The sequence below is a fragment of the Pleurodeles waltl genome, chromosome 3_1 (assembly GCF_031143425.1).
Source record: "Pleurodeles waltl isolate 20211129_DDA chromosome 3_1, aPleWal1.hap1.20221129, whole genome shotgun sequence".
NCBI classification, from domain to species: Eukaryota; Metazoa; Chordata; class Amphibia; order Caudata; family Salamandridae; genus Pleurodeles; species Pleurodeles waltl.
Window position 1 is genome coordinate 1,977,300,529 of NC_090440.1, and position 11,182 is coordinate 1,977,311,710.

At 43.4% G+C, this 11,182-nt stretch overlaps 1 protein-coding gene across 2 annotated transcripts in view; it reads left to right on the forward strand.

Moving 5' to 3' along the window:
* The window catches only part of LOC138285877 (multidrug and toxin extrusion protein 2-like), a 445,083-nt gene extending 435,288 nt beyond the window's left edge, over positions 1-9,795 (forward strand). For both annotated transcript variants that reach the window (XM_069226369.1, XM_069226368.1), the window contains one exon: positions 7,970-9,795. In XM_069226369.1, coding sequence (XP_069082470.1) covers positions 7,970-8,178 — 209 coding nt within the window. In that variant the 3' untranslated portion in view covers positions 8,179-9,795. The remainder of the gene's footprint in view (positions 1-7,969) is intronic.
* The last annotated feature ends 1,387 nt before the right edge of the window (positions 9,796-11,182 follow it).

The following is an 11,182-nucleotide window of genomic DNA, read 5'->3' on the forward strand; positions in this document are numbered from 1 at the left end:
ATGGGGACAACCAAGGCAAAGACACTTCCGGTGACATGGAAGGTGACTACTCTTTTTCAACCTGTGATCAGCCCATCTCCCACAGATATGATTCTTTTCAAGAGCACTATCTCTACGATGAGCAAGAAGAGGAGGAACAAAATCCTGTGCAAAAAGACACAAACTCAATCCCTATCTCACTGGTATCTGATTTGAGACATATGCTCAATGATAATTACAAACGCTTCCCAGATTCACATGCACCCACCCCTCTACCTCCAGGAAGTACAGTCCCACCTGTAAGGCAGCACCTACCTGTAACCCCTATACCAGAAAAAACTAGAGAGCAAAGCGTGGAAACTCCCACTATAACAATAAGAGACAACTATATGGACAGTGATCAGGATGACCAGCCTAAAGAAAGAGAATTGCTTAATGACCCTAGTACACCAGGAGACGAATGGGACAATTATGTTTCACCTTCACCAACACCATCTCAAGCTCGATCCCCACCCGAGAATATTGGGGGATACCATGGGATAATGGAGACAGAGCAGTCTGTCATTATTAAGCAATATGTTGCTTAATAAACTGATTCCGGAAATCACATTGATTCTTCAGCTCTAGATTTGACTCTTGGGTAGACAGCATTGCTGAATGATTTCTTGTTGGTTTGGGAGAGATTGACCCCATGATCAGTGAGATGCAGTTGTTCTTTAAATAGATTTCCGCCAAATTGGTTGTGGACAGGGTCCTGCCTCCTGGCCATGTATCAGTTCCTTACATCTTCACAATGTTAACTGCAGTGGTCTAGGTCCACATTGTACTAAATAGTACACGTCTACGTTAGCACATGAAAGTGGCCACTAGGAGCAATTCTTGTCTAACTGCAAAGTACTGTGTCTACTTCTGTGGGACAGCGGTTCTTAACCTTTGGTCTTTGGAGTCCTGGGGGTCAGCAGCACCTATTCATGTAATTCATGGACCCATATGACTCTAACAATTTTGTCAATTACAACAATGTTGCATTAAGTAAGCATATAAAGGTGGTTCCTCCTAAGAAGATAAATAGTTCCATCAACTAACAGTAAGGCTTACTTGAAAGGTGTAATAATTTTTCTAAACCTGTCTTTATCAGTTTTATTAGAAGTATCTAAAAACATTTGTAGTCAGAAGCTCATTGCTATTATCATATGCAGCTGCACACTCGGAGAGCAGGAGTTCTAACTGCTCATTGATCTATGCATGTACGAAAAGGTAGACTGCTCAAAAGGCTCTTCTAGACTGCACGTTCTCCCATCCATTGCTTTACATGGTCAGTAACTTACAGGCTCCAAGCACTTGGAAAAGGACATGCCTGCAAATTTCATCAGAGCTGAAATACTTCCAAATGCAGAATACGTCTTCCCAATAGGCAGCATGTACTCTGGCATAATGACTACCTAGTCTTCCAACTTTTATGCAGGCACTGCCTTTGTCAATTTTTTACACAAACGACCTGCAAGGTCTCCAGCTTGCCCCTACCAATCTCCGTTGCTGCCTTGTATCTCTCTAAGGCCAGTGTCAGTCAATTAACTATTTCTGTCCCAGCATTAATGCTCAGAACTCTGATTCCACAGGGTAACCTATTGATTTCTGAATACGAGATGTGTCTTATACCAATGTGCATTCACTCTGATATTTAAAAACACAGTTACAAAGGAAAGTAGATATACTAAGTTCATATATTTTGTACTTTTTGGGTATTATTTGAGATTTTCAAATTGTAGTTTGTTGTTGGCTTCCAGTTGTGATTCACTGGGGTCCGCCAAAGTCAAAAGTTTAAGAACCCCTCTCTAGGATTTTCAGTTCTCTTAGTTAAGTGTAATTTGGTATCATCAAAGATTATGTTCATAAGAGGGGTAATGGACATCCCACCCTTCCAGAAAGGTTTCAGAATCCAAGGAACTGTTGTCTTTTTCTTCTTGAAATCTTCTTTCAAGCAGTTGTCTTGGTGAGGCTTCTTACTTACACGTGACTGTGTAATCAAAGCGTTGGGTGAGATTTTTGGAGTGCTTTTTCAAGGCTGTGCTTTTAATGCAACCGATGAGCCACCATTTTCACAGAAACTGGCTCATAACCTGGATGGTATGAATCTTCTGACAGCATCATTTGTTAATGCATGGTCAATCTATAGGGAAAATAATTCCTTGATGTATCACTGATATTGGGGTGGGTCATCTCACTGACTTTGTAGTGAGTGTTCTTTTGGGACCAGTAGCCTTTGCTTGAGATTAATCAGTTGAAGCAAAGAAGGTTTTGTTTGAAGTTATCATTTTTACCTCCAAGATGAAGGACAATATTGTCGCGCCGAAAGACAATGCTGCTGTCAAGCGTTATGTAATCAAGTGTTTGTGTGGTGTTAATTAAACTGTGCAAGAAAACAATGAAGTTAGGCATCTAGACAATTCACTGAGGTGTTGCAGTGTAGATGGCACATCAAGTGGTAAAGCACAATAAAAGATGCCCACTGCATGGCATGAACAACCTACCAAGAGTGGGGTAGACCTTTGGAGATAGTGGACTGCATTTTCTTTGTTAGTATTCCAACAAGTGTATCAGCTAGCTATCCATCACAGCTGCAAACGTTCCTATTTTTGTTTTAGAGTATCCACAAAACTGTGGTTTTCTGAGAAGCAGTATTAGTACAGCAAACATTCAATATATTTGTTTTCACCTGTTCGGTTTCTGAATGAGGTATTCATGTCAGTTATGATTTTGTTAGCACTGAAGTGGCCAAAGAGACTTTGGTTTTCTCACCTGTTGTATGATGTGTGGGTTGTAATGTAGCCTTGTCTTTTGTCATAAGCCAGGAGCAAGGTTCTGCATCCGGTTTAGAAACGTCTTCATCTACATGCTAGGCTTCTGAGCAGTTAAGTTTATGAGGCTATGAAATCTCCAAAGAAGTTCCAGATAGCAGCGTCATAGCTGATTGTGAAAATACTAAGCTTTCCTGTGATCGGTGAAATTGATGTTTGCATAACTTAAAAGGCATTGTGGTATTCTCTATCTACTTTTTAGCCATTTTACTTGAACATTGTCAACTGAATGGATTCTTTTGGTTAAATGACTAACTCTCCCATTATTTAACCTGCAGCATGTATCGCTTTATAACATCCAGATAATCCTCTAATCTTTAGGCTGTAACCCTGGATTTTAATGTGATGTTGGCTCAATGAGTCCTCAAGTTCAGTCTATGCATAACTTTGTTAATGTTTTTGATACCTTAACTGGTCATTGTGGTTGCTATTGCATTACTTTGACCAGAAGACAAAGTGAGCTACAATGTATTGTCATCAGATTTGCTGTTTGAATTATTTATGAAGGACATAAGCATTGATTCTTACAGATATAATTATCGGGTTTGCTTTAATATCAGTTGTTTTCAGCTGTGTATCTCTTTATGCCCCACCCACCCCTCTGTCTGAGGAGAAGGAAAGATTGTTCTGTTCTATTTCGTTAAGCAGTACATTCTCAGCTAAGGTGATCTATTGGTGCTCAAGGAGAGGAGCATAAAATGGAATTTAAGTTACTGAAATGTAAAACTGGAAGTACACAGACTTGAAAGGATTGTAGATGTACTGGATTAATAAGTATCTGATTTGAGGCTGCACGTACAGAGGATTTCTTCCCCACTCAATTTCACTTGTACATACTTGGGGGCAGCAAGGATGGATTTTCCTCCTGTTCATAGACATCTTGTGGGCTTGTAAGTCACGGATATGGAGGCTGATTTTCAAAACAGATTTGTTTATACCATACAAAGATTTGTCCTTGATCTGCTTAGAGACTGCAGTGAATTTACCTGCAGAAAGCTATAGTGGGATCTTGCTACTCGAATAAGCAGAATGCGAAGAACCATACTATGTGGATATGGTCATTTGACTACAGATACATGGTATTACCCAGATAAGAACTCTTGGCACAATGTGCTCGACTTGATTTAGTATTTTGCAATTTTAATTGTATTATTATTGTATTGGCAGACAGTCATTTGTTGAGTGTAATAGATCCTCCAGAGATATAATGGTGAGCAGAGCAGACACCAACTTGTAAGGTAGTGACTTGAATTACTGAGTGTTGATGTGCTAGTGTAATGCAAAGATAGATGTCTATCATGGGATTCTGGATCATTCCACCAATTCAAAATTATCTGACTGCATTAGTGAGAGATGTATCCATTCAAGGAATCTGTAATACTGCTTTGTGGGCCTCCCTGCATGGTTTCTCTTAAGGTTCTTACTTTCACTCCGATGCTCAAGTGAGTCATTGTTTATAAGACTAGTGTTTCAACTCCTCTTTAGGTTACACTGTTTAAAGGCCCTTCCTCCCAAATGTCTATATAATAATAATACTGAATCTGGAGAGGAAATTGTATTATTTAAAGAAAGAGTTAATTACCTTCGCTAATGAAAATATCCATTAAAATTAATAACTGCAGATTCGTAACCTTGGATCCAGAAATGTTTCTCCATGCTGCACTGTGTTGGCTTTGTACAATCCCAGAAGTGAGGGAGTGGAGCCTCAAATAAGCATTACTACCTCATGTTGACACTAGTTCCCTTTTTACTGTGCCTTTCAACACTTATTTGGAGCTCTGCTTCCCAACTTTGACCATCAAACAAATTTATTGTGCTAGGGCATGAAGTCCCTTCCTTAAATGACAGGTTTCACACCATGTGGTCACCATAGAAATGTAGATCTTAGTCCCTGGAGTCATCTACGTATGTCTCTGGTGTTTGGACTTAGGACACGACTCAGTTGTGTGGGAAATGCACCCTCATGCACCTGAAGGTGATCTGGGACTGAGAAGCAAAGTTGTATGTTGTTGAACATAAGAAGTAGAAGCCCTCGCATAAGTCCCAGTCTGAGAGACTCGATTTCGCTCCAGAGCCCGCTCCTGTAAATAGTCAACTTTGCAGTCGAAGTCTGCTGTTAAGCCCAAATCAAAGTTCATGAAAGCAAAGCAGGACTCAATCTCTTCCTGACACTCAGTATTCAAAGATTTGTGCTAGGTCTCACCATGTCTGTCTGTTTCGCTGTAGCTTCCCAGTCGCTAAGCCAATTACCCAACTGATTTCCGCTGTATCCTGAATTTCCCAGCCATCTGCAACACTGCAGTAGATTGAAGCCTTCAAGGAGGCAATGCTGCAGTTTTTTAGTGCACTTTGGGCTCCCTCTGGTGCGCCTTTTGGGTCCCAAGGAACTGCAGGGGGGCTCTAGTTGGTTTCCTGCTGGCGAATCTGCCCTGTGCCACATTTGACCCCTGGGGTCCTGCTCTGGGCCATGTACCTGCTCCTGCAAGGATGTCCAGTCTGGCTCCAAGACACAAACCAGGTCCTTACTCGATGCAAGTACCAACAACACCAGTATCAGAAGAAAACTTTTCCAATTCCGAAGTCTGACACCGAACCAACTTCAGCGCGATCTCAACCAATGTCACGCTACAAGATTACAAAAGTGCAACAAATCATCATACAGACTGACCTTGATCCAGTGCCTCCACTAGTGCTTACACACTATAAGAGGCTCTGCTATCTTTTTGACTTTGACTCCTAAGAAGGGGCACCCAAAATGAGGGTAATGATGTTGGGGCGGAGGGAGGGTGGGGTCCCTTCTTACTATATAGATGATAACTTGTAAATGCTCTTGCTTGCTGAGAGGCCAGTGGGCTTAATACCGACCCAGAAACGATGTTTGATGCACCACCTGGATCATCAATGGAAAAGAGTGCATCATTTGCAGTATTGAGCCAAAAGGCATCTGATGTCCTGGATTTGCAGCTACCTTCATTCAGTACTAAAATGAACATACTGAATGAAACTTTACAGCCTGGGCCAGCCCTTACTTCCATTTAACGAGGCCCTCACCTATAACCTTGAAGGGCACTTGGTCAAAGCTTTGATCTTACCCAACGTTTAATAGGCAGATGGTCGTGTGCCACAGACCGGCTCCTGGTGACCCTGATTTTCTTGATAAAGATCCTTTTCCTGAGAACATTGTGCTTCAGACTTCAACGTGTAACGTGAACCCCAGTTACTTCTCCACTACTGTGGGTCCAAGAGTATTAAGGTGTTTGACAAAAAAGTATGGTCTTCTTTGCCATGCTCTGATGGCAATGTATAAATGTTGTTTATTGGGTCGCTACACAAATGCTCTGTGGGATATGGCCATCTACATTTTGCTTGTGGTATTGGAGGAACTTAGGGCGTCCCTTGCTCAGACAATTTATGGTGGACAAGATGTGGCCAAATATGTGATTCATGCTTGCCTAAATGCTACTCATGGCCTGGGAATGGACGTTGGCACTAGTATTGAGATCCTCTGACCCACATGGATGTGTTCCAGAGGATTTCTCAGAGATGTACTAACTTCACACATGAATATGTCCTTTGAGGGCTCACTCCTTTTCGTTGAAAAGCCAATTCTGCCTTTGAGCATTGTAAAGAAAGTAGAGCCACAGGGCTCTTCCTGGGTCTGCTCACCCGTGTTAAGCAGTTCCTTCATCAATTTAGAGGCTACTCCAGGGGACTGAGGTGTAGGCAAAGGCAGTCTATCCCAGCTCTAGAGCAGTTCCCACAGTCATTTTGAGGCCCTGATTGTGGGTCTGGCAGGCAGTACACAGGTCAGCATGGTCATCAGTCCTCCAAGTCCCCTTCATCTGCGGCAGCCGCCACCTAAATGCTCTAGTTAGCCATGGTGATACACATTCATTTTGTGGGGGGCATGATTCAGCACTTCCTGTTAACTCTTCTAACTTTGAGGACTTTGTTCCTAATTTTGATTACTTCAGGTTTTAATGTAAGTGTACTTCAGGCACTGTCAAAACAACCACCCTACACCACATTTTTCCCAGACAAACTAAACTGAGGAGGTCCTCTTCCTTAAACTCGTGCCTAGGACTCTGGATTGTTTTGCCTAAAGTTGGGGCTTCCTTCCACATAGGACAATCAATCACCCTGACTTCGTTTCCCCCCTCACCCCCCGCAAGGCTTCAGTTGGACCTTAAAAGTGCTTAAGCTTTTATGTTGATCCTACCAAATAACATGTGGACCATCAGCTTTTTGTGGGTTTCACCAGGGTGAAGGAAAGGCTGTGCACAAGAGGACTCTTTTGACTTGTATAGTCCTTTTTTAATATCTGCTATGAACTGGTGAAGAAGTAGCCACCAGAAGGTCTGAGAGCTCATTCCACCAGGCCTCAAGCTGCCGCCACTACATTGGCATACGGGGTGCCTGTACTGCCAAGCTACAACATAGGTGTTGGTGTGTACATTCCTGTATTGCTGCCTTTGACAGCCTGGTCCAGAGGGGAGGGCATTTTGCTTGGTCAGTCCTGCAAGACTTTTTGGTCTGTGTCCATTCCACACACCCTCTTCCTGAAGACGTACTGCTTTGGTATCTGTTGTAAGTTGGTATGGAGCTGCCCGGCCCCACCTACTGGTGCGAGGGAGTATTGTTGGAGAAAAATTACCCGATCCAGCCTGGAAGTATTCTAAGATGGGGAATCTAAGGTTAGTGCATGGACTTGAAAGAGCATTACCATAGGTAAGTAACATATTCTTCTGATGGGTACTTCTTTTCCTGTGCGTAATCTTTCTAGCCTACTAGTCCTTTCTTTGTTTAGCTCGGGATATTTTTGGCCCATCTAAGTTAAAAAGTTGAGGAAACTAGCTTCTTAAATGTATAATTTACAGTAAGTACCTTCTGCTTGCTGGCTTGGCAAATACATTACCGTTTTCACGAATCCACCTGGCAGCTGTGACAACTTTAAACTTGAACAACATGCAAAGTATCCATCAGAAGCTATTTCATTACTTATATTTTTCTTTTTGGAAACCTGTATATGCTTAATCCATGGCATTAGTGTGTCTGACTGACCGCTTCGAAATCTAGAGATTGCAGATGGTGTAATCTTGTCTCTTCATAATTGTACACATTTTGTTCTGCAGTGGAAATTGAAGATGATGAGAATTTCCTGAATGAGAGCCATGCTGATGACCAGTGCATACTAGAAGAAAATCCTTGGACCGTGACAACTGTTGGGGAAGTGTTATCTGTGAAAGTCCTCATTCTTCGTAGAAGTGTTGCTCTGGTTGCTGCAGTTTTAGTGTTACTTGCAGGACTGGCGATAAGACTTACTTTAACTGGCAATGGCTAGATGACAGTGATTTGATAGAAACCTCCACGTGGAAGCTGGATGAAAACCACAGACAGCTACAAACCGAAACCTATTGAAGAGATGAAAACCAGGACTGCAGAAAGAGGATTGCGAGCCATCTTGATGCTCCTTGTGGCTTGTATGGGCAAGTTGATAAAATGTTATGGTTTATGTTTGAAGGTGCCTTATTTTGAGTAGGGCAACCATATGACTGTATCGCTACAGTCCTGTGTTCTCCTGCATTATTGAACAAAAGAGTTCACGGTGGTGAGGAGGTGGTATAAGGCCTAATCAAAAATACTAAAGTGTGAAACGTTATCATAAAACTCAAACCGTATTGGGGTGATAATGATCTTTATAAGAAGGTATTCCGTAACAGTATCCTGAGCAAAAGCAAGCTCTCAAATTAGCACTTTATGCATTTCTACATTTTCAAATAGTACAGAAAACGACATGTTAATTTTGGTCTGTATTGTACACTTCAAGTTATTAATGTTCTTTTTACTGTGTACTGTCTTAGAGGAAAACAGAAGTAAGGACTGATAAGCATACCAATCAGTGGTGTATTAAGTTAAGTGTGCTGTAACTTCGACATATTGTTATAGCATACATCACAGTTAAATTCCACTAGCACAGATCTGATGTCATGCCTCGGGTTTTCTCACCGGTCGCATCAGCAAGTCTCCTCTCCCACAGCTTCCTGAATGTGGTAGACATCTGCATTTTGACACACCTATTTTGTCCTGCCTGGCTTTACTCCTGTTTTAATGCGGCACCAGTTTCTCTGTTGTTCCACCTGTACATTTTCTGCTCCTATTACGTTGGCATTGTGTTGTCTATTTCGCCACATTCTTCGGGCTGAACAACCCGAAGGCAAGTGGATAACCAGGCCATGACCAAGGGTACACAGTGTTGTGTTGTCATTTTCTGTGTGGTCGCCACAACTTGCCAACAAAGTAGATGGAGGATCACTCATGTTTTCTACTTTGGCACCAGTATTTAATACTGCTGCTTTACAAGTTTGCTCACAAGTCCTCTACACCCCCCCCCCCCCACATACACACACACTACTATGTATTAATTCCTCTCTGCCAGTATCACTCCTGTATGCCACTTTGATCTACCTCTGTTTGCAGAATGGCTTGGAGCGTCGCTCATTTTCATCCAGTTTGCTGTTTGCAATGTAGTACCCCACAATATTATACCTAAATATACATTTCCACTATATTGAAATCGCTTCTTCAAAATAAAACGTCCCCATGGAGGAGGAGGTTTTCATTACACAGTACCACCACATCTCCAAGACCACTGAAATATGTTGTAGAACAAGAAAATATTAATGTTCAGGTCAAAGAAGTGCAGAACGTTAGCACTTACAGCAGCAGTTAACCATTAAATATGTTAAAAATAGATGAACTTTCTACAGCTGTAAAAGCGTCATTTAAACTTTCAATCAAAAGAAACTGCAGTTCATACATTTTCCAGAATTAGGCATTTTTAAGCACTTTTGCCTGGATATCAATTTGAAAAGAGCTCTTTATATCTGCTATTACAGTCTTATTTGCAAAGTGGACTTGATGGTTCAAAGTTCAACCAATAAAAATATTTGCAACTTAATGGATAAAGTGTATTTTTTTTTTACCGCTGTTGTCTGTTAATTTTAACTGAAGACACATTTAGGCCCTCATTCTGACCTTGGCGGGCGGCGGAGGCCGCCCGCCAAAGTCCCGCCGTCAAGTTACCGTTCCGCGGTCGAAAGACTGCGGCGGTAATTCTGACATTCCCGCTGGGCTGGCGGGCGGCCGCCTTCAGGCCGCCCGCCAGCCCAGCGGGAAAGAGGCTTCCACGATGAAGCCGGCTCGGAATCGAGCCGGCGGAGTGAAAGCTGTGCGACGGGTGCAGTTGCACCCGTCGCGTATTTCACTGTCTGCGCAGCAGACAGTGAAATACTTGTAGGGGCCCTCTTACGGGGGCCCCTGCAGTGCCCATGCCAGTGGCATGGGCACTGCAGGGGCCCCCAGGGGCCCCGCGACCCCCCCCTACCGCCATCCGGTTCCCGGCGGTCGGACCGCCGGGATCTGGATGGCGGTAGGGGGGGTCGGAATCCCCTCGGCGGCGCAGCAAGCTGCGCCGCCTTGGAGGATTCAATGGGGTGGCGGGACACTGGCGGGAGACCGCCAGTGCTGCCGGTCCGACCGCGGCTTTACCGCCGCGGTCGGAATCCCCATTGGAGCACCGCCGGCCTGTCGGCGGTGCTCCCGCGGTCCTCCGCCCTGGCGGTCTTTGACCGCCAGGGTCAGAATGACCGCCTTAGTTGCTAGTGCTTTAAAATGCGAACAGCTCGCTCCTTCATTGTAGGCTTCTTCATCTTCTGTTTGTCACCTGCAAAGCTGTGGCTCAGGTCTGGAACTGCTCTGCTACACCAACTCTGTAGCTCCGAATTGGCTCTCATCCTGTTACTCATTGTCTGTCTCTTCATCTGTTTGTTCTTCACAATAAATTCTCTATTGGTAGCAAGATACACATGCTGTGCACACTCCTGCCATTTAGGTTTGGACTTGGACTCTTCAGCTTATTTTTCTTGACGTTTTTTGTTGGTGATGTGATGTTGAGACTACTCCTGAGTGAATGTGCATATTCAACGACTCCATTGTTAGATTGTTTTTTTTTTTCCACTATTGGGTTTGAACGGATAGTGCTGGAGCTCCAGCAACTTCAGCACCCTTGCGACTTCTTGACATGAAACAGACTTTGGGTAGTTTCTCCATGACAATCCCTAGTTCTGTTCCTCATTGACTTCATCGACCTTCAGCGTGTCTGCCAATGCGGGTGTCTGAGGTGTACCCCTCACTCCACACCACTGAGAATACTCCCCTCTGGGTGATGGAAGGAAAGCAACAGAATTTACCGAAAGTGCCCACAGAGCGGGCAAAATACTCATACTTGGATTAATGTGTCATCTGCAACCTTTGCTTGTTACTGGAGCACAACATCACAACTGATG